At 49.4% G+C, this 23468-nt stretch overlaps 1 protein-coding gene across 1 annotated transcript; it reads left to right on the top strand.

The window, feature by feature from the left end:
* The first annotated feature begins 823 nt into the window (after positions 1 to 823).
* Positions 824 to 3332, top strand: NEU2 (neuraminidase 2). Its single transcript, XM_027114322.1, is given in 4 exon segments — positions 824 to 1024; positions 2279 to 2591; positions 2594 to 2644; positions 2647 to 3332. Coding segments are annotated over 4 exon segments (1134 nt in total). The 3' UTR covers positions 3216 to 3332.
* The last annotated feature ends 20136 nt before the right edge of the window (positions 3333 to 23468 follow it).

The following is a 23468-nucleotide window of genomic DNA, read 5'->3' as shown; positions in this document are numbered from 1 at the left end:
TCTGGGGTATGACCAGGAGGAGGAAGTTCTTTTCAGCCCCCTGAAGGGGACCCAGGTGGCCCAGCACGGAGTCCACTGTCATGCACGGTCACCAAGTTACCTCCAGCCCTTGCCACCCTTTTTGGCCAAATGTTTGTTTTTCATTTTTATTTCCTTGTAGCTCTGGAGGATCCTCTGCGTCTGAGTGAGCCCTGTCACCCAGGGCCTCCCTGTTCCATTCCCATCGCCCTGTCCCTGCCTCAGGGGTGGAGTCCACATGTGGGACACAGCTGGGCCTTAGCCTCAGGCAGCCTGGGAGGAGAACCTTAAGAATCAAGGTTTCCCCCCACTACCCTTTTATTTTTTTTTTCTAAGACAAATTTCTAGCGCTCTGGAGTTATAAAAAGCTCCCATGTGTCATTTTCTGACAGTTGGACAGCTGCAGAACGTCACTCGGCAAGCCCTCCCACCCCACCCGGGGCTCGGTGTTTGGTTGATGGGTTTGCCAAAAACAGTTGCAGGTTATCACAAATCTGTTATAAGGAGGTTTGTCAACTTGTAAGAAAAATACAACACAAAACACTCTTTTCCAAATACCCGCTCCTAACGTCTCAGGGACAGAGGTGTTGTCAAACTCCGTGGGAGGCACGTGAGGGTCGGTAAACAGGGGCTTGGAGTGCAATAAAGAGGTATGAACCCTGTGTGGGAGGAGGACAGGCCACCCAGCATCAGTCAGCTTACCTGTGAGGTGAGCTCCACCTGCCCTGGAGGGCGGCTCTGGCCCCATCTCAGGATGTGACTGCAGGGGACTCATCTCCTCTTCCCGCGCCCTCCTTCAAGCCCCATGGCGTCCTGCCCCATCCTGAAGAGGGAGAGAGTGTTCCAGTTGGGAGCCCATGCCTACAGGATCCCCGCTCTGCTCTACCTGCCTCAGCAGAAGACCCTGCTGGCCTTTGCAGAAGAGCGGACACGCAAGAAGGATGAGCACGCGAAGCTAGTTGTCCTGCGCAAGGGAAGCTACAACACATCCACCCACCAGGTCCGGGTAAGGCAGGAAGTGGCTGTGATTGCTCTGCTGGGAATACGGAGACCAGCTCATCCTTAGATGGCTGAGGTCTGGGGGACAGAGGGACCCAGGGAACCATCAAGGATGGGACAGAGAAGGCATCCCCAAGTGATCGCCCGGATCTCACATGGGTTCACCCTGAACAAGTCCGGTTCGCCTGGCTGCATCTGTTTTATTACAAATCAGTCAGGGAAACTGATTTTTGAAAGATTTCCCTACATCCTTGAGAACCTGAGGGAGGACTAGTTCAGCATCACATAACTGGGAGGGAGTTGATCCTTTGAGTAAAATTAACCTGGGGTGGGTTGTTGGGGTGATGGCTTGCGTCCTGAAGTTCCAGCATGTAGATCGAGTAATTCTGATGAACACCCAAGGCTGGCTTTTCACATATGAAGGGTTTAATATCATTATTATCTTTACTTTGTGGTCATTATGTCCTTGTAGTTGTTTAGAGCATGGGTTTGAAGCAGATGGACCAGGGTTCAAAGTCCTGGTTCTACCGCTTACCAGAAGTACGGCCTTGGGCAGCTCATCTACCTTATCTAAGCCTCTCGCTCTATAGATGTAAGATGGAGATCGTAATACCTGTCCCCCAGGAGCTAGAGGTTAGGGTTAGATGAGACTATGGACATTAGACTCTTGGCAAGGTGTCTGTCCTGAGAAACACTCACTGGGGGATAGCTATTAACGAATAGGGATAGACAGCAGAGCTGCAGCATCTATGACATACGCCCGGGGACTATGGAAGCTCACTGTGAGTCCTAGCATCATGGTGCTGCCCCCTCCTAGGCTACATTAATAGAGGTTGGTGTATAGAAGGTGGGAGGCGATTGTCCTATTCTATCACACACAGGCAGAATATTGTAGTTATTACCAGGGCTTTACTTTTCAAGAATGGGAAGCTGGACTGAGCTGGTAAGTTGAAGGAGCTGGGATGGAGCTGCGAACGGCTGGTGCCAGAATCCTCTTTGTACTTGAGATCTAGTACATCATAGGCGCCCTGGATGTATGTTGGTGGGATTGGGTAGGGTTGGGCTGTCTCGGAGGAAGTGAAGCGGAGCCCTGGGTCCCGCTCTGGGAGGTGTTGTGAGGGTGAATGAGCGCTGGACCAAGGGCTCTCCTCCATGACCCTTGATCCTAACCCCATGAGACACACCGCCCCCCAGAGTGCAGCCTCTGTCACTGTCACTGGCCGTTTCCAAGCTGTGCTTCTCCTTCTCTCCTCACTTGCAGTGGCATGCACAGGAGGAGGTGGCCCAAGCCCAGATGGAGGGCCACCGCTCCATGAACCCAAGCCCCCTGTACGACGAGAAGACAGGGACCGTTTTCCTCTTCTTCATTGCTGTCCTTGGGCAGGTGTCCGAGCACCACCAGCTCCACACCAGGGTCAACGTGACACGGCTGTGCCAGGTCACCAGCACCGACCACAGGAGGTCCTGGAGCCTCGTCAGGGACATCACAGACTCTGTCATTGGCCCGGCCCACAAGGACGGGGCCACTTTCGCGGTGGGCCCGGGACACTGTCTGCAGCTGCACAACCCTACGCAGAGCTGGTGCTGCCAGCCTACGCTTACTGCACCCGTCCCTCCCTGCAGGCGCCTACCCCTCCGCCTTCTGCCTGGTCAGCCACAACCACGGGAACACGTGGGCGAGAGGGAAACTCGTGGCCCGGGACACCCTGGAGTGCCAGGCGGCCCAAGTTGGGGATGCAAAACGGAGGGCTGTGTACCTGAACGCGAGAAGCCCCCTCCGAGCCAGGGTCCAGGTCCAGAGCGCCAACGACGGGCTCGATTTCGGGGAGACCCAGCCAGTGCAGAGGCTCGTGGAGACTCCCCACGGCTGCCAAGGGAGCATCATTGGCTTCCCCAGCCCCCATGCGGGATCAGAATCCCCAGACCAGTGACCGCTCTACACGCACCCGACTGACCCACGGGGGAGAGCCAACCTGGGCGTGTACCTCAATTGACAGCCCCCTGCACCCTAGGCCTGGTCGGAGCCCCCACTGCAGACCCCGGGCAGCTGTGCTTACTCAGACCTCCAGAGAATGGGCGCCGGCCCCAATGGGTCACCCCAGTTTGGGTGTCTGTACAAATCGGATGATTACGAGGAGATCGTCTTCGTCATGTTCACCCTGAAACAGGCCTTCCCAGCTGAATTTTTGCTGCAGTGAGCCCGCTGTGTACTGCCCAAGAGGGCTCTCTCCACTGAGAGGCTGGCCGTTTCCTTCCTCCCAGTGCCCTCTGGACCTGGGAGGCTGCCTCTCTGTTCCCTTTGTCGAAGGTGTGCAAGTGCGAGTCTGTCTCTGGGCTCCTTTCCGCCTGCGCTGTCTCAGCCTGTCTGTCTCAGGAACCTGGCCTCCTGGAGCCCCTTGGTTCAGTCTGCCTGCTCCCCCCAGCCAGGTTTTCTTCAGGTTTGATAAGTTAACTAGTCCAGCCCATTTTCTCTTAGCAAATGCTCATCAGGTTCCTGGGCAAAGGCTGGGACAAAGCTGTAAATTAGCAAAGATGTGTACGTATGTTTGTGTGTGGGTGCGGATGTTTGTGTGCGTATGTTTGTTTGTGTGCGTATGTTTGTGTGTGTGTGCGTATGTTTGTGTGCGTGTGAGTATGTGTGTGTGTGTACGTTTGTGTGTATGTGTTTGTAAGTGTGCGTATGTTTGTGTGTGTGTGCGTGCGTTTGTGTGTATATGTTTGTAAGTGTGTGTATGTTTGTGTGCGTGTGTGTATGTTTGTGTGTATATGTTTGTAAGTGTGCGTACGTTTGTGTGCGTATGTTTGTGTGTGTGCGTACGTTTGTGTGCGTGTGCGTGTGTGTGCGTGTGCGTATGTTTGTGTGCGTGTGCGTATGTTTGTGTGCCTGTGTGTCTGTCTGTCCATGTCTCTGTGCGTGTCCTCAATCCTTTAGAGCAGGTAGCATGGGCAACAGCACTGCAGGGGGGTAAGGCAGAGTCTAGGAAAAGTAAGCTGGCTTAGGTTGTTGTATTAGTTTCCCAGGGCTGCTGTAACAAAGTACCACCCATTTAGTGGCCTAAAACAACAGAAATTTACTCTCTCACAGTTCTGGAGGCTAGAAGTCCAAAATCAAGGTGTTCAAAGGACTGTGCTCCCTCCCAAGGCTCTAGGGGAGAGTGCTTCCCGGCCTCTTCCAGATTCTGGTGGCCCCAGGCCTCCCCTGGCTCGTGGCTGCATCACTTTCATGTCTGCCTCCGTCTTCTCACGGCTTTCTCTTCCTCCCTCCCTGCTTCCTCTTCTGTATCTTTTAAGGACACTTGTCATTGGATTTAGTGCCCACCTGGATAATCCAGGGTGATCTAGGATAATCCTTCACTTAATTACATCAGCAAAGACTCTTTTCCAAATTATGTCACATTCACAGGCTCTGGGGTTAGGACATGGATATATCTTTGGGGGCCGCCACTCTACCCACTACAGTCATCGTAAGTTATTCTTCTATAGGTGATGTGGTTAAAGGTAGGAACGAAATTCCAATGAATCAGGTAATTCAGAAGAATGGAGAGGGAGGGAGGGGGTGGGCTGTTGGATGTGTGCTTGTGGCGCAGAGCTGCTCTGGGGCACCCAGTCTTTGGGGGTGACATGTAGGTCACCATGTGGAGGCTAAGAGGGGAGGGGGTTCTGGGTTGTATAGTCCTTGCCGTGGAGAAGGAGCGGGAGAAGGCTACTTCCAGGTTGTCCTGAGGTGACAACCTGAGACAGGGCCCCTGCTGTGTGGAGGAGGCTGACTCTTGTCTGACCTCCGGGGTCTTCAGGGGCCTTTGTTGCTTGTCCTTGTGGTAGAGTGGACTTGTGCTCCGCCCCCATCAGAGCTCTTTTACTGATGAGAGCAGTCTAACGGTTTGATGACGGGGGATCAGTGACAGCGGCTGTGGGTTCTTACGGCCGAGCCGTGTCTCCGTGAGGCCAGGCAGTGGTTAGATGGATTGTTCGCAGCGTGGGGAGCTGGAGATGTGGCTTTAGTTCTGGGTGTGGCTCCCGCACTGGCCTCCTAGTGCTGCCTCATTGTGTAGGATTTGAAGAAATCCAGCTGTAAGGATGAGGAATTAGGGCCTGGTCATTGCTGGGATGGAAAGTTAGGCCCCTCTGTTTGGGGGATGCACTCCTGGTGGCTTCCAAACCCTAGAAAGGGAGCTGTTAAGTCGGGGGCTGAGGCCAAATTAGGAGAGTGAGGAGAGGGCTTGCAAACCAGGGGCAGGGCACCCTCAAGAAGTTTGGGGGGGGGTGGGCAGCCACATAGTGTAGTATCCCAACTGGGACACTTTTGAGAGTGAAAGGATGATGCTATTAATAGTTATACCAAGACAATGGGCATTAACCAGGACTGTACCAGGCACACCAGAGGTTTAAGAGGGAAAGACCCACTAAAAATTGTGCCAGGGTTGACCTCTGTTGATTATCCTGGAAGAGCCAATCATCTGTTAAGGTCTTGAGGTGAAGCAGGAATCAGATAAGGCATCTGGCTACTGCCAAGCGAAGCATCGCTCTCTTAAACTCTCTCCTTTCACAGAGGTCAGTGGGTCTCAAATCCAACTGCTTATTAGAATTCCCTGGGGAGGGACTTCCCTGGTGGTCCGGTGGGAAAGAATCTTCCTTCCAATGCAGGGGACGCGTGTTCGATCCCTGGTCAGGAAACTAAGATCCCACATGCTGGGGGGCAACTAAGCCTGCGCACCAGAACTATTGAGCTCGTGCGCCTCAACAAGAGAGCCCGCATGCCGCAACTACTGAGCCCATGCACTCAGGGACCCAACTAGTGACACAACTAGAGAGAGAAAAACCTTCAGGCCACAACTAGAGAGAAGCCCACATGCCTCAGTGAAAGATCCCGTGTGCCACAACTAAGACCCAACGCACACAAAAACAACAAAAAAAGGGAAAATAAATAAAATATTTTAAAAAAAGAACAGAAATCAGTGATGTTGAAATTTTTTTAAAAAATTCCCTGGGGAGCTCTTAAATTATGCTGATGCCCAAACATAGGTATTTGTTCAAAAGCTCCTCAAATTATTCCAATGAACATAAAGATCAAGAAGCATTGGCACATGCGGAGCAGCTAAGCCTGTGCACCACAACTACTGAGCCTGCACTCTAGAGCCCGTAGGCCACAACTACTGAGCCTGCGTGCCTCAACTACTGAAGCCCGCATGCCTAGAGTCTGTGCTCCGCACCAAGAGAAGCCACTGCAATGAGAAGCCCATGCACCACAATGAAGAGTAGCCCCCGCTCACCGCAACTAGAGAAAGCCCGCGCGCAGCAACGAAGACCCAATGCGGCCCAAAATAAATAAATAAAATAAATAAATTTATTTTAAAAAAAAGCACTGGCACAAATAATCTCTAAAGCTCCTTCTAGTTCTAAATGTACATGAATGCCAAAGTCTTCTGATTTGAATGAAAAAACAAAAAAAGCAACAGTTAATTAGGTTAAAGCTGAGCTGAACTACTCATCAGAAGACACTATCAAGAGAGTGAAAAGAAAAGCCATAAATGGGATGAAGATATTTAGAATATATATATCTGACAAAGGACTTGTATCCAGAATATATAAAGAGCTCCTACAAATCAATAAGAAAAAGACAAGCCAGTAAAAATGGGCAAAAGGCTTAAACAGTCACTTCACAAAAGAGGATGTCCTCAAGGCAGCCAAACACATGTTCATCAGCAAAATGCAAATTAAAACCCTGAGATACTTATCACTAGAATGACTAAAATTAAAAGGATTGACAACAGCAAGTATTGGCAAGGATGTGAAGCAACCAGAACACTCATACATTTCTGGAGGAAGTGTAACTGGTACAACCACTTTGGAGAGCTGTGTGGTAATACCTACTAAAACTGAATGTGAAATACTCCAGGACCCAGCAATTTCACTCTGAAGTATATTTCCAAGAGAAACGAATACATACAGCTGTGAAAGACACGTATACAAATGTTTTATAGCAGCATCATTCATGAAAGTGTCAAACTGAAAACAACCCAAATGTCAGTAAAAAGTAGAATGGAGAGCTAAATTGGGGAATATTACACAACAATAAAGGAATGAACTGCTACACACAATAGCATAGATGATTTTCAGCCATTATGTTGAGTGAAAGAAGACAGACTTAAAAGAGTACACACTTTATGATTTTATTTATGTGAAATTCAAGAACAGGCAAAACCAATCTATGCCGTATAAATCAGGAGCGGCCAGCTCTGTGGAGGAGAACTGTTCACTAAGAAGGGGCCAGGAGACTTCTGGGTGCTGGGGACATTCTCTTGTTTGATCTGGTGCTGGTTAGGTGGCTGATTCCGTATGTTACAAACTCAACGATCTGTGAACACAAGATTTGTGCACCTCACTCTACGTATGTTATACCTCAATACAAAAATAAGCTTTGAACTGAATAGTGGATTTGGCAGTTAAACCCCCAAATCAATACATTGTATTGGGTTGTAAAACTTTGGAACTGAATATTTTTAATAAACTTTTGGGGAGGAATAATTTTAGATTTATGGAAAAGTTGCAAAGGTAGTACGGAGTGTTCCCGAACACGTCACACCCAGTCTCCCCTGATGTTCACGTCTTACATAACTGTGGTACAGTTGTCAAAACTGAGAGGTTAACATTGGTACATTACTATTAACTAAATTCTAGACTTTATTCAGATTTCACCAGTTTTTCCACCAATGTCCTTTTTCTGTTCTGGGATCCAATCAAGGATACATTTAGTGAAACTGAATTTTTACTGTAATTTGTGTCCTTAGAGACACACACACACACACACACACACACACACACACACACAGAGATTGATACACAGTTCCAGCAGGCCCCTCCCCTCCTAACTTCCCCTAAAAACCACTTGTCAAACAAATGAATAAACAAGAAAACACAAAATGTGTGCTTCAGGCCTGGACTGCTGGGGTGAAAATGTTGGAAATAGTTCAGACTCTGAAGACTGGGGAAGATGGCCCCGAAATCAATTACACGGGTCCAGGCTGTGCCACGTTGTGCGTGAGGGCCTTGGCCACTTTTCAGCCCAGTGACCCTGCCTGGGTCGTCTGGGGCTGGTGCAGTGTGTGTGTGTGTGTGTGTGTGTGTGTGTGTGTGTGTGTGTACCCTTGTGCATGGCCGTTGTACATCCACTGCCAGGCCCAAGCTGGAGGGAGGCTGGTGGAGAAGCCCTGTTCGGTGCTCTGCCTGGTGACCCCAGAAGCAGGGCACAGACACAGCAGGGAGCAGGGAAGCATGGCCTTGCCCGCACTCCCCTTAGCAAAGGCAGGGAGACCTGGGGCTCCAGGTTTGGAGAGCCCCCTTGGCCCCAGTTCTCACAGGTATTCATCTCAAAGCAGCTAGTGCCCACCTCAGATCTGTGCAGCTCCCCTGTGTGGCCCCTCTGTCTGCACGCCACCTTCAACTGCAGCCTCTGGTATGGCCTTTTCAACTGTGATGGTCACAGGAGCCTCTCCACATTGATTTCTTGGTCTTCCAGGAACAGCGACTGTGGCCTGGACTCCTGGGGCCTGGGGGACCAGCTCTGGGAAGCCACTGAGGAAGGGATTCTGAGGCTGGGGAGCTGGTATGCTGCTGACATACCTGCCACTGGGGAGGAGGCGCCAAGGCCCTGACGAGGCCTGTTTGGCGGGCTGAGTAATGACCCCTAAAGTTGTCCATGTCCTGATGCTTAGAATCTGTGACTGTGGCTAAAGTTCCTTCTAGTTCTAAATGTACACGAATGCCAAAGGCTTCTGATTTGAATGAAAATACAAAAAAAGCAACAGTTAATTAGGTTAAAGCTGAGCTGACCTACTCATCAGAAGACACTATCAAGAGAGTGAAAAGAAAAGGGACTTTGCAGACGGGATTAAGTTGGGGATCTTGAGGTGGGGAGACCATCCTGAGTGAGCCGGGTGGGACATAGACGTGATCACACGTCCATAGCACAGGGAGGCAGGGGGAGAGTTGACTGCAGACAGTGAGGACGTGACACTGAAACAAAGCGCTACACTGCTGGCTTCGAAGATGGAAGAAGCCACAAGCCAAGGAACACAGCAATGCAGCTCTGGGGGCTGGAAAAGCAAGGAAGGACTCTGGAGGGGACGTGGCCCTGCTCATAACTTGACGTTAGCCCAGGGAAACTGATTTTAGACTTGTGGCCTTCAGAACTAGAGGAGAATGAGTGTGGTTTTAAGCCACCAAGTGGGGGGCGGGTTTTGTTACAGTGACAATAAAAAACCAGTACAACCCTGCTCTTCTTGCCTCAGCAACTGAGAAGGGGGTGCTTCTGTGCTCAGCTCTGAGAGACAACACATCCCAGGACACCTCGAGGTTGCAGTGGCCAAAAAACATACAGCAAAAGAGAAGCTAGAAAAGGGATCATTTCTGTCATGTCTTCATTTAATTCCTCTCTTTGGTCAATCCTGACATCTGATGGCTCAAGGGAAGAGACAGAGGAGTTTTGACATCTATCACCCCTGTTGTCACAGCCTTTCCCGAGATTGCAGAATCCCCCATCCATCCCAGGATCTTCATGATCTGGCAAGGACTCCATCCTCCAAACCCCCAAGAGAGGGTAGATAGACTATGTCACCATGGCAACCTTCCACTCCGGCCAGTCAGCCCACAGCAACCTGGGCCACGTCCCAAGAGTTACTCTCTGTGGGCAGGAGGGTGGCGCCCAGGCCTTCATGGCCTCTTGAAAGCAAGGCCAAGCTCACCAGAATCCTAAGAATCTTCTGCCTGAACTAGCAGCCATCCTCCAACAACCAGCCCCACGTGAAGGATCCGTGGAGTCCGACTACATCTTGGGCCGTCTCTGCAGCCCCTGCCTCTCTAACAGGGGCAGGATTCCTGAGGACCAGGGACCTCCTCAAAGGGGGAGGAGGCCACCAGATACCTTGCCGTCCAGAGACCAGAGCTCAGAAACACGATCAGCGCCAAGGAGTCAGAGCTCTTGTCACTATTAAGAAGCCCCAGGACAGGGTCATCATTTCCATCACGTCCCCATTTATTTGCCTCTTTGTACTGTCCAGACGCCTGAAGGCTCATGGGAAATGACAGTGGAGAATTGAGAGCTACATGCTACGGCCTCTCCTATGGCCGCACACATTGCTGAGACTTTGCAGAACCCGTCCGCTAAGGACCCAGGGGCAGAGCAGGGTCAGCAACATGGCCAAGGCCACCTTTCCCATACCACCCGCTCCAGATGCCAAGAGTTCAGTTTGCTTCCCTGGGATGGCTAAGGCCACAGATACACAATGGGGTATTGTGTCAGCCATGGGCCAGATGTTGTTCTGGGAGCTGGGGATTCAATGGTGACAAGACAGAGTCACTGTCCCCAAGAAACTTGGATGTCGTGGGATAAAGTGGATGACAGACACATAAGCAACTTAGAGGGAAATGCAACTCTGTACAGGTTAGTGATACAGAGAATGTAAACGTGGTCAGGAATGACAGGAGGTGACACTTGAGGGGAAGCCCAGGAGAAACAACAACACACTTCAAGGAGCCACAGCTGTGGACCCAGGACCTCCCCAGCATCCAGCTGGCTGCCAGCCCCCGGGAACTTAGTCTCTGGCCTTTCCCTGGGGTTGCCTTTGGGGTCCACTTCATGGGTTTCCTGCTGTCCCACAGAGCAGAGGCTCCCACAGCATGGGCCCCAGAGCAGTAACATCACCTGTGGAGTTGTGAGAAATGCAAACTCTTAGGTCCTACTGAATCCGCCAGACCTTCTGAATCTGAAACCCTGGGGGCAGGGCCCAGCAAGCTGGGTTTTAACAAGCCCTCTGATGATTCCGATGCGTGCAAAAGTTTGAGAACTTGGAGGAACCCTGGTATAGAGCCCAGACTGCGCAGTACTTTATTTAAGATGCAGGAAGCTCCTCTCAGCTCTGCAAGACCTTCTTTGCTACCCTGGTGGTCTCACTGACACAGCTGGCGCTGGTGGGATTTAAGGCCTGGACCCCAGATGACGGTGGTGAAGTGAGAGGTTGGCAAAGTTCCTCGTTGCCCAGGCTTTCTCTCTGCCTGCAGAGGAGAAGGTACGGCTGGGCACACCTGTCTAACTTGGTCAAAACAATGAGAAGAGGATGTTCTTTGGGCCTGGAATAAAGTCCATGGGGTCTCAGTGAACCTTCTCTTCGTGCCAGTGGGTTGCAGCCCACTCGTTTTCTGCCGATCTCTTACAGCTGTGCCCTCCCCTGTTAGCCGTGGTCCACCCCTGACCCTGGCTCAACAAACCCCCTTACGTAGCTTAAATATGCGTTTCTAATTAGTATAACCTAACAGAAAGGCTGCCAGTGAATTTTTACAAGATTCTAAAGTCACGACGCTGCACAGAGTTTCTGCAGCCTTTGTGTGCACGGCCCCTCCATCCGGAGGCCGCCGCCCTCCACTCTTGGCAAGTCCAACACCTGCTTTTGTCCTTTTTACAAATGTACGTGCCAAGTGCAGGAAGATCATAGGACAGGTCAACCACTGGACAGCCTGTCTCATGACAGCGGACACTGTCTGAAATTTGTCAAGACCCAAAGTGAAAAAGCCACAAGAGTTGTCTTTGGTGTGGTCCATCACAGTCACGGCAGAGTCTGCCTCTCCCCCAAGAGTTTTAATCATGCCAAAGCCACACACACATGCACACACACATGTGCATACACACGTGCACTCATATGCAGACACTGACTCAGAGTTTCTCTCCTATCCTCTCCTCCCCCAGGGACCAGCTCTTCACGTTGACTTCCTCAAGACCACACAGCCGCTTAGAAGCCAGGCCAGCAGAGCAACTGCATTTTCTGAGCCCAGACCAATGTTCCCACATCTGTTCTGAATTGTCTCCTTCATCTCTTCCTGAACATCCAAGAAGTTCAAAGGGGTTTGTGCGTGCGGGTTCTGGGGCGTGGAGTTCTGTTTGGCCTGTCTCCGGAGCCTGTGTCCTCAGCACCTGGGCACCATGCCGCCTTCCCCGGCATTCCCTCATCGTCTCACCAGAGCAGGCGGGAGATGCAGCTGGGATGTAGCCCCGGTCTGCGGACTTGCCAGCCTGAGAAAGCAGCGATTCGTGCAGAGCCAGGAGGAGCTGGAGAGCTCAGCGCTCAAAGGCCCCTGGGCTGCATCGTGAGAATTCAGTGCTTGGGGCCACACTGCCACCTGTGTCTCATCCCCACTGCGAGAAGAAGAAAGGAAGGAATCCAGCATTTAAATGTGATACTTAAATCACGCTGCTCCAAGAAGAGGTGAGAAAGCTGACTGTACTTTTGGCAAGGTGTTATTTTTTCAAATTCCATTTTTGGACTGTTTTTAGGGGAGGGTTTCAAAGTAATAGATGTCAAACATTTGGAAGTACAAAGAAGCAAGAAAAAACCACCCGTAATCCCACTAACCAGAAGCACGTTTTCTTCTGGTCTTTTATCTGTGAACTTTTCTTTTTTTCCCCAAACTGAGATTTATGCTGAAAAATCAGTCATGCTTTTTATCCCCACTTTACGTTATACCATACTCATTTCCTCCATATCATTTTCTCTCAAAAGATAATACATCAGAGAGACAGACCACAAATTATTTAACGATTCCTTGAATATAAGAAATTGAAGTTACATTTTTCCTGTTTTAAATACACTGAGATGAATACCTTTGTGAGTACACCTTAGTCCTTATCTGTGGTTATTTCTGTAAACTGAATCCCCTGAAAGGAATTACGGAGTCAAAGATGAATAGTTGAATCCTCTTGAAACGTGTAGTTTGTCAATGGAAAGCACAACTCCCCGCTGTGAGCTTAAAATGCCCTGAAATGGCTTTCTTCTTTTATACGTCTACACAGCTGAGCTCCCAGAAAAAATGATTAAGTCATGCATTTGTTCTTTAATTCATAAATCACGGTCCTTGTTTTCTCCCTGGTGTGGTTTATAATCTGGTTAAAGACCAGAGGTAGACACACATACAGAAAGTTCTAGAATCGCAGAGTTCAGAAGGGCCTTGAATATTACCTGTTCGACCTTTGTTCATCTGACGAGATCAGAACAGAGGCCTGAGGAGGCGGGTGACTGGCTCAGATTCACACAGTCCTCGCCTGGACTGTATCAGGCCCCTGTGGGTATCCCCACCATGACCCCTGTCTTGGACTAGAAGTTCAAGGGTCCCAGCAGAAGAAGGTGGCAACCTGACCACTGTTGCCTCCTTTCCTTTTCCCTCACTCCTTAAGGGCCATTGGTTGAGCCATCAAGCCCTCCCTTCTGCCCAAGGAAGCTCTGGGTCGGAGGGCGCTCAGCTAGCCTTTGTCACCTGAATCACATTCCTCCCACGTGGGAAGCATCTTTCTTCTTTCTAGATCTTTCAGTGACATTCTGAGTGTGGTTTTGTAACGTCAGGGCCACTGGTTTTCAGTGAGAACCTAACTTTCAATGTGCTAAATATATGTTTTCTTCTTTAATCCAACAAGAAAGCGTGTATTACGTACTCATTGTGTGTCAGGCACAGAGCTGAGGGTATAAAACAAAAGTGAATGTCTGTTGAGGCCTGACTGTGCAGCAGGCCTTATTCCAAGCCCTTTGCAGGCATTCCCTCATTTAATCCTGTGAGGCAGGTCACTGTTATCACCCCCATTTGACAGAGGAAGAAACTGAGGCAGAGAGGAATTAAGCCACTTAACCGTGATTGTACAAGCTGGTAAGTGGCCTAGCCAGGAGGTCAGGTTCCTGATTCTGTCGTTTTCCTGCCTGGCTGGGAAGGAGTTAGACTGTGGATGTGTCACAGCACCGGGCAAGTCCCAACATAGGGTGTAAACTCCAAGATGGCAGAGGGTTTGCGCCCTGGGGTCTGGGGCAGTGTCTGGGCACATGGCAGGCTCTCAGTCAATATCTGTTAAGTGAATGAGTGAAGGAATGAATGGACACACCAGAGGTCCCGATGTGGTCACAGCAGAGCTGGAGTGAGTGCGGGAGAAGATGAAAAAGACCAGGAAAGGTGGGCGAGCCGGAGACCTTGAAGGACTTGGTGTGACCAGCCAGGGAGCTTGCATTTCATCCAACATTAGAGGAAAGGTATCGGGGGATTTCACCTGGAGGAATGGCAGACTCAGATGTGCATTTTAGAGAGAGAGCCCTGGTAGAAAGGCAGAGGACAGAACGACAGGTATGGGTGGGTGGGAAGGAACCTGAGGGAGGACGGGTTGGTGAAGGCTCTCTTAAAAAGTCCGGGGGACAAATCGTGCAAGAGTGGAATGAAACCAGCACAGGTGGGGCTGCATCGAAGGGAGTGGATTCCAGAGGGTTCTATGGCTCAGTGATCCATCAGATGTGGGTGGGGATGAAGATGCCACTTGGATTCTGGCTTGGGAGACTGGGCGGTTTGGTGACAGTAATCTACATGGATAAGCGATGCATGTGGAAGAACAGGTTTTTGGTGTAAAGATGGAAAATCCAGATGAGGTGGGGCTTACGTGTCCATTGGATATGCACGGAGGCAGCAGGAAGTGTGGACGGGAGCTCAGGAAGGAGGTCAGGGTGGGAAATGCAGTTTTGGAAGCCGTAAGTGGGGAAAATGTCCTAAGAGCGTGGGATAGACACAGAGAAGTTCGAGAACACAAGCCAGGGAAATGCCAGTATATTAGAGCGTGGGAATGAGACGGGATGGTCAGAGAGGAAGATGGAAAACTGGACAAGCAACAGGAAGAATTGTAGGGAGGCGGGAGAGGCCTGCAGGTCACATGCCGTGGCGAGAACTTGGAGAAGGAAGTCCTTGAAGATCCGGATGAGAAGGTTTCAATGGGAGGTGATGACAATGTGGCAGTGAGTGAGGACAGTTTTTTCCCAAAAGTCATCAGTTAAGGCAAAGAGACAGCGTGATACGCAGGCAAGGAGGAGGCGGGCGGGTGCCTGGTTCTCAGTCTTAGCTGCCCGTGGGAGTAGGGGATGTCTGCACCCCAGCACAGAGATTTCTATTTAATTGGCCTGGGGCGGGCCAATTTCAAATACACAGTCAAGGCTGAGAATCGTTGGCAGGGAAGACTGTGGTTTTTTTAAGATGGAAGAATGTTAAGCTTGCTTATAGAGGCAAGGGGAGGAATGAGACAAGGGGAGAGAAGAAAATCCAGGAGGGTCAGGGTGGCTTTGGGAGCTGTCCCAGCGGGTGACAAGGGCACCCTGGAGAAGTCCAGGAGGATGTTGGGGCTAGAGGCAGACATGGATACATTCGAAGGTGTCCTGGGAGACCCATCTACTGTTTGGGGTCAGAAAAACGAGGGTTTTTTAATGAGCTGCGCTGAAGAGTGTGGAGAGGTGAGGTAGGAAAGCAAGGTCAACTGGAAAAATGCAGCCTTTGGGAGGGCAGCCAACAGAAAAGGCAGAAGCCATGTCTGGAAGGCCCTGGCTGCCATGCTGGGTGGGAGGTGTGGGTTGGTCCTGGAGGGGGGAATTCTCTGCTGAGGGTTGACAGACCCATCAAGAGGGAGTCTGGCTGGAGGTTTTCAGGGAGGTGTGGCAGGAGGAGAGAGGTGATGGGGAGACTGAAAGCCCCGAGGAGAGGAGTCTAGGATGTGATAGAGGCTAACTGTGTGGACATGGGGAGGGTAAAAGGCGGGGTCGGGGCAAGGACTGGGGCTTATGAGAGATGGAAGGGAAGGAGATCTTGGTCTGAAGGGTGGAGCTAGGTCCAGAGGTCAAGGTTTAGGTTACATACGTTTCAAGCTCTGCAGCTATAATGTGCAGATGTGGGAGTAGTTGCCCATCCATACACGGAGTAAGGAGGACTCTTGCCAGGTCCCCAGGAGCGGGATGGGGAATAAGGAGAGAAGGAGGTAGTGGCCAGATGAGAGAGTCTTTGAAAGAAAAGGATTTTGGACTTTGTCCTGTAGGCAGTAAGAGCTGTTCAAAGATTCTCAGTAGGGGAGTGGTGAGACCAAAGCGAGGTTTCAGGAAGAGGCACCTGGAAATCCTTTGCAAACCAGGACTTGGAACTGTAGATCTGGGACATAAATAGGTCTCAGTTACAATGAGAACGAGTACCTTCCGGTGGGAAGGGATTTGCAGTTTGATGGTTTGATGACCAGCCAAGGCCCCCTCTACCACACCTCTACCAGGTGGTCAGCAGGTGGCATGTGAGTTCACAAAAAAAGCCTAGTGGATTGGGTGAGACTACTCCACCAGGTTCTATCCTACCAGGAACCTGTTCTGATTCTACAGTCCACACACGTCTCCAAGGACCCTTAAAATGGTCATCTGAAACTTTATGCGGGGGACCATCACCCCAGTCCTGGAACCCAGCTACTCCTGCATCTGTGCTTCTTCCAACAGTGGTCTGGGTAACTGTTGCGATGAGGGCCCAGGGGGCTTCCAGAGAGGATGCTGGGGAGGATTTAGGTGAATGGAGCAAAGGCTCTGTCCTAAGACTTTCAGAGTCCAGCACAGAATTCTGGGCTCACCTAAACCGAAGTGTGGAGCATGCACAGTGGTTATGAGATTAAGCAAACATGAGATAGCATCTCCGATCTGCCACTAACTTGCAGATGGATTACTTCACCTCTCTTGTTCTCAGTTTCTCTATGAGTAAAACAGCGATAATGATAGCACCTCCCTTATGGGGTATCACAAGGAATGAATGAGGCAGTTCATGCGGAGAGCTTAGCACAGTGTCTTACACGTGGTCGCTGGTAGAAAGACATTCACTGACTACTGTTATAATTCAGCAAATATTTAGTGGGTACTGCTATGGGCTGAATTGTTTCCCCTCCAAATTCATATGTTGAAACCCTGACCCCCAATGTGACTGCATTTCAAAATGGGGGTTTTAGGAGGTGATTAAGATTAAATGAGTTTGCAATTCCACCCCTGGGTATATATCCAAAAACCCCCACTAATTCGAAAAGATACATGCACCCCAATGTTCATAGTAGCATTATTTACAATTACCAAGATGTGGAAGCAGCCTAAGTGTCCACCAACAGATGAATGGATAAAGAAGATGTAGTATATATGTATACAATGGAATACTACTCAACCATAAAAAAAGAATGAAATTTTGCTTTTTGCAACAATATGGATAGATTTGGAGGGTATTATGCTTAGTGAAATAAGTCAGACAGAGAAAGACAAATACCGTATGATATCGCCTATATGAGGAATCTAATAAATCCAACAAACTAGTGAATAAAACAAAAAAGAAGCAGACTCACAGATATAGAGAACAAGCTAGTGGTTACCAGTGGGGAGAGGGAAGGGGGAAGGGGCAAGATAGGGGTAGAGGATTAAAAGGTATAAACTACTGTGTATAAAATAAATAAGCTACAATGATATATTGTACAGCACAGGAAATAGAGCCAATATTTTATAATAACTATAAATGGAGTATAACCTTTAAAAATTGTGAGTCACTATGTTGTAACACCTGAAACTTACATAACATTGTACATCAGGTATACCTCAATTAACAAAAAAAAGATTAAATGAGTTCATAAGGATGGGGTCGGTTCTAATCCTGTTGGCTTGTTGGCCTTATAAGAGGAAGAGAGATACTGCTCTCTATCTCTGTCTTCTCTCCATATACAGGTACTGAAGAAAAGCCATGTGAGGATACAGAGAGAAGGCAGCCAACCTGGGCTTCCTGAGCTTGGGCTTCCAGCCTCCAGAGCTGTGAGAAAATAAATGTCTAGTGTTGAAGCCCCGCAGTCTGTGCTATTTTGTTATGGCAGCTCATTCTGAGTAAGACATCTACTACCTGGCAGTGTGGGCCGGATGCGGCAGCCCTGAGGGATGAATAAGACAAATGTGGATTCTTGAGGAGGTGATAATTAAGGAGAGGATAAGAGAGGTACCTGCAAACAATGCAAGTGTGATGGGAACTGCTCTGCCCAAGAGCAGGCAAAGTTGTGCAGGTTCCGGGCTTGGGATCCAACGGGAGGGATGCTATGCAGCAGGAGTGACAGAAAAAGCCCGTGCTTCCGGCAGCCTGGAAGTCTGGAGCAGTCAGGGAAGGGGGTGCAGTGTGGGGTGGCGGAAGGGGGAGCGGGGCGGACGGGTGGTTCAGAGATGACTTTCATGCAGTTTTAGGAGCTGATCGATGGGCAAGGATATAGTCAGGAACACCCAGGGTTTCCTGAGACCAGGGACAGCCACGCAGGGGGAGGAAGCTCACATGAGGACACGGGGCAGAAGATCCTGATGGGAATAAAGCTGGAACCAACAGGGTGGTTTTGGTTTTAGTTTGGGTGCATCAGCTAAGAGAACTGCTGGCTATCGAAGCAGAGAGGAAGAGGAACAGAACAGGAAGCTGGGAAGGAGCTGACACGTAATCACCACGGAAAGCAAGTGGCCGTGGGCAGAACACGTTCAGGAAACACGGTAACAGTCCCTGCCGAGGGAGGGTTATCATGATTCAGGCTTGGGAAGTGCCTGGGGCCAGAACAGAGGTTGAGGTGGCACAGGGGCCTGGGTGGCGCTGGTGCCCCAGGACGTGTCAGTGGCAGCTGGGTGGCCGGGGCAGGTGTACCTGAGTCCGAGGGCTGGAGTTGCTGTCTCCAGTGGTTGGCAAATCTGACCCCGGGGACAGAGAGCCTGGGGGCGGGGTGGCAGTTGCTCTGGCACCTCGGTTACTTTGGTTACTGGCTGTCTGGCTTTACACACGAGGTGTAGGCTTGGTACAGGGAAGATGCAAAGCTGATGGGGCCTCTGAGGTCTGTAAAGGAAGATAAAAATGGAGTCAGTATTGCTCAGAGAGCTGTCTAAAATGGAGCCGGGAGAGTTCCCTGGTGGCCTAGTGGTTAGGATTCCAGGCTTTCACTGCCGTGGCCTGGGTTCAGTCCCTGGTTGGGGAATTGAGATCCTGCAAGCGGTGTGGCCAAAAAAGAAAAATAAAATAAAATAAATAAATAAAATGGAGTTCAGAACTCTAACGGAAAACTGATGAATTCATAAAAGTGCTAACAAAAGATCAAGATGAAAAAAAATTAATCACATGGGACTGAGTGAACTGATGGGGAGGATTATAATTTTTGTTACTTTCTGTTTGAATAAAAAAAGAAAATCCCACAAGGACTCAGTGGCAAAAAATATACAAATCAATTTTCACTGCAAAGTAAAGGAGCTGTTACAGTGGAGGATTGCTGGACTGAATGTCAATATTATGACATAGTATATAGTGTGTTTCGTGTTTGGTAATTGCAATCATTGTTGCTTTTGTTGTGGTCACCCATTTATAATGCTTGGTGTCAGTTTATTTATCTCTTATAAAAATAAAATACAGTGTGTGTGTGTGAAAAAAAAAAAAATGGAGCCAGGAGGCCATTATGGAGGTATGATTTAGGCACGTCTCAGCCTGGATGGAATCTGACCTTTTGACCTGATGAAGTCACGCAGAACACCTACCAGAAACTCAAGATACTTACCAGACACTTACCCTAAAGTTGCTCTTAATTTTAGGGTATGTATCTTGCAGATACCTGACTGCACAGAGCCCAAAGATGAATGGCCAGTGTGCAGGTTGTCACAAGGTTTGTGACAGCAAATATTGTTAACAATCTAAGTGTCCGTCAACAGGTGACTGGTACAATGCACTGTGCTGGGTATAGGAATAGTATGCTGGCTTTAAACAGGATGTGGTAGATACAAAAAAAGCTCCATGAAATGTTCATGAAGCATTAAGTGAAAAAAGCAAGGTGTACAACAGGGTAAAAAGAAAAGAGATCTTGCAAAAATATGCTTGCATTTGTGTAGAAAGTTTTGCAAGAATTCACAAGATGCTGTCCCTCGGGCAATGGGCAGGGGGAGGGGGCTCTGGGCTGGCAGGAAAACTTATTTTGCATTGTGCTGGTTGACCTTTTACTCTGTTCATGTGTTACTTTTCAATTAAGGAAAAGAAGTCAGTCTCTTCCTCAGGAATCCCAAGGGAGGTGTGTTGGGGGAGGTGCCACCAGGAAGGCGACCAGCCGCCCACATAAAGCCAAGCTGCCCCACGGAATTTCACACACACCGTCGGGAACCAGAGTTGTCTTTTTATTTATTTAATTTTTATTATTATAAAAGTAGTATGTGGTCCTAAAGGATAAAGTAGAAGGAAGATATGACACCTCATTCTGTATTCTTCATATTCAGTGATTTCCCAAGATAAAGCTTTTTCCATAGTTGGAATCAATACCTCCAATCAGTTTCCTGAGTTTTTTTTTTTTCTTTTTCTTCTTTTACTTACCATTGTATTACGAATATTTTCTGGCAAAAGACCCAAGTTGTTTTTGTGGCTGTGACTGTCCATCACCCCATTCTTCCCAAGGTTAAGCCTCATTCTCCTAGTTGCAGTTCAGGCCCATTGGGTTTTCTGGCATCTTCAGTGGAAGGGGAGGGCGGCTCATTGCCAGGTCTTTGGTACTCAAGGGACTTCCTGGAGCAGAGCTCATGGACTTCGTGGGCCCCTGGACCCCTTGAAAAATTGCTTCCATCCCTGCTGGCATGGTTACTATGGGAACATGTGAGTTGGGGCTCTCAGAAAGTGACAGCCCAAGCAGCAGGTCACACATGAACTCATGGGTAGAGGGCAGAGTTTGAGGCTCCCCCTGGTGACGGGGAATCACAAGGCTTGACCCATTTAGGTTATTTTTAGTCTCCGGTAAAAAGCACTTTTATAGAATCCTGTCCTCCTTCAAACCAGGCGCCACTGATGTCACCTACCAATTGGAGCCCACCGAGGCTCTGCCCACCACCCCCCAGGCACCTCAGAGACCTGCCGGGTTGACATCACCCACCTCACCAGGCACATTACCTCACTCCACAGGCACCCTTCAGATGCTAGATATTTGTGGCAGAGTGAGATTCAGGCCCTGGCCTTTCTCCCACGAGTGTAACTCAGGGCCTGATTTACACTCTGAAACAGAGGTATCAGAGATGTGGGGAAAAGAGGGTGGACAGTGCTGTGAATTGAGGTGTCACCTTCCTACTCTTCAGGAGGCCTGAGGCGTAAGGGCCTGTGAGAAGCCCAGCCAAGCATTCGGAGGACTGTTGAACTAAAATGTGAACCAAACCGGTGTCTGCAGGGGCCCGGGGAGAGGATCTGGAAAGGTCATCTCAAAGATGCCAGTAGCAGAAGTGGAAGACAAAGGTAGGAGGGGGGAGCCGGGCGTCCTGACAGACCCCCGAGCCACTGGGGAGGGAGGCTAGGAGAGAGAGGGCTGAAGGGTGAGCAATCCTTCCTTCCCAGCAGAGGGTCAGGGGGGATGACCCCTCAATAACAATAGTCCTTGGCCTTTGATTTGGGAGGGGCCAATGGGGGGAGGTCAGTTCTCAAGACAGAGGAGGGTGTCACTCCTTCCAGGTGGGGGTCTGACCCACTTGCCCTGGGCCGCTGGTACTGGGAGGGATGGTGCCTGATCACCGGAGGCTCAGGCCTCCTGGTCCTACCGGGTGCTCTGTGAGTGGCCACTCCATCCCCTTCTCCAGCCCAAGATGCCATTTTTTTCAGGTCTGGGGTGAGGGTAGTTCACTCCTGATTGCACTGGCCAAGTGAGCAGCTTTCAAACTTCATAGTTAAGTATTCCCTTCTGTATTAGGGTTCTCCAGGGGAAGGAACAACGCCAGTGGAATGAGGAGATATAAAGAGATTTATTTTAAGGAATTGGCTCACATCGTTGCGGAGGCCAGGCAAGTCCAGCATCTGCAGGGTGGACCTGCAGCCTGGGGACCAGAGCTGAGCTGAGGCTGCAGTTTGAGTCTGACTGAATTCCCTCTCCTTTGGGGAACCTCCGCCTTTTTCTATTTGGGCCTTCGATGGATTGCATGAGGCCCACCCACGATATGGAGAGCCACCTGCTGTACTCAGAGTCTACTGAGTTCAATGCTAATCGCACTGATGAATATCTTCACTGAGACATCGAGAACACTGTTTGACCACATATCTGGGCACTGTGGCCCAGCCACGCTGACACATAAAACTGACTATCACCCCTCCCTTTGCTTTTAGTGAGTAGCTACTTTCACTCGCTGACTTCTTTCCCATAGGAATCAAGGGCTGACACCTACTTGGCCCAGGCTGGTGGGGACTCGGGTGCCCTGGGGTACAGTAAAGAGCTTCGATGAACACAGGAGGGAAAGGGAAGCATGGTGATTAATACTTAGAAATATTGTCCCACAATATTTGTGTGAAGTGACCCTGCATCTCTTCTTCATCCCTACTGCTGGGACTCCATGGTCCCTCTTCTTGTCTGACCCCTTCTCAGACTTTGAAACCCACTCTGCTTCCTGTCCAGGGTGGAAGGACACCTGACAAGCAGCTTGGTGGTGCAATGGGATCATTGCACCTCTCTCGGTCCTGTGCCTGTCACCTGCCTCCACCTGAGTTTTCAGAAGCAGAATCCTTCCTATGTCTTGGCACCTGCCATGTAAGTTCATTTCTTCAACACTGAGGGTTTTTTTTTTTTTGCGGTACGCGGGCCTCTCACTGTTGCGGCCTCTCCCGTTGCGGAGCACAGGCTCCGGACGCGCAGTCTCAGCGGCCACGGCTCACGGGCCCAGCTGCTCTGCGGCACGTGGGATCCTCCCGGACCGGGGCACGGACCCGTGTCCCCTGCATCGGCAGGCGGACTCTCAACCACTGCGCCACCAGGGAAGCCCAACACTGAGGTTTTGTCTGTCCTTCCCAGAGCTTCTAGAGGTGCTCTATTCAGACCCTCTGCCCATTTTTAAATTGGGTTGTTTGGTTTTTTGACATTGAGTTGTATGAATTTTTGTATATTTTGGATATTAACCCCTTGTAGGGTATATTGTGTGCAAATATCTTCTCCCATTCAGCAGGCGGCCTTTTCATGTTGTTGATAGTTTCCTTCACTGCGCAAAGGCTTCTCATTTGTTTGTTTTTGTTTACCTTGTCTGAGGAGACGGCACCAAAACAAATATTACTAATACCGATGTTAGAGAGCATACTGCTTACATTTTCTTCTAGAAGTTTCATGGTTTCAGGTCTTACATTTAAGTCTTCAATCCATTTTGAATTTATTTTTGTGTGTGGTGTGAGAGAGTAGTCCAGTTTGAGTCTCTTGCATGTAGCTGTCCAGTTTGCCCAAAACCATTTACTGAAGAGGCTATCTTTTCCCCATTGTATATTCTTGCCTCCTCTGTCATAGATTAATTGCCCATGTACGTGTGGGTTCATTTCTGGGCCCTCTATTCTGTTCCATTAATCTATGTGTCTGTTTTGTGTCAGTACCATACTGTTATTATTACTGCAACTTTGTAGTATAGTTTGAAATCAGGGAGCATCATATCTCTAGTTTTGTTTTTCTTTTTCAAGATTGTTTTGGCTATTTGAGATCTTCTATGTTTCCATACAAATTATAGAATTATTTGTTCTAGTTCTGTGAAAAATGCCATTGGTATTTTGATAGAGATTGCATTGAGTCTGTAGATTGCCTTGGGTAGTATGGTCATTTTAACAATATTAATTCTTCCAATCTATATACA

The sequence above is a fragment of the Aethalodelphis obliquidens genome, unplaced genomic scaffold (assembly GCF_003676395.1).
Source record: "Aethalodelphis obliquidens isolate GAN/ISIS:26980383/991018 unplaced genomic scaffold, ASM367639v1 scaffold2, whole genome shotgun sequence".
Lineage (NCBI taxonomy): Eukaryota > Metazoa > Chordata > Mammalia > Artiodactyla > Delphinidae > Aethalodelphis > Aethalodelphis obliquidens.
This window is presented reverse-complemented; position numbering and strand designations above follow the sequence as displayed.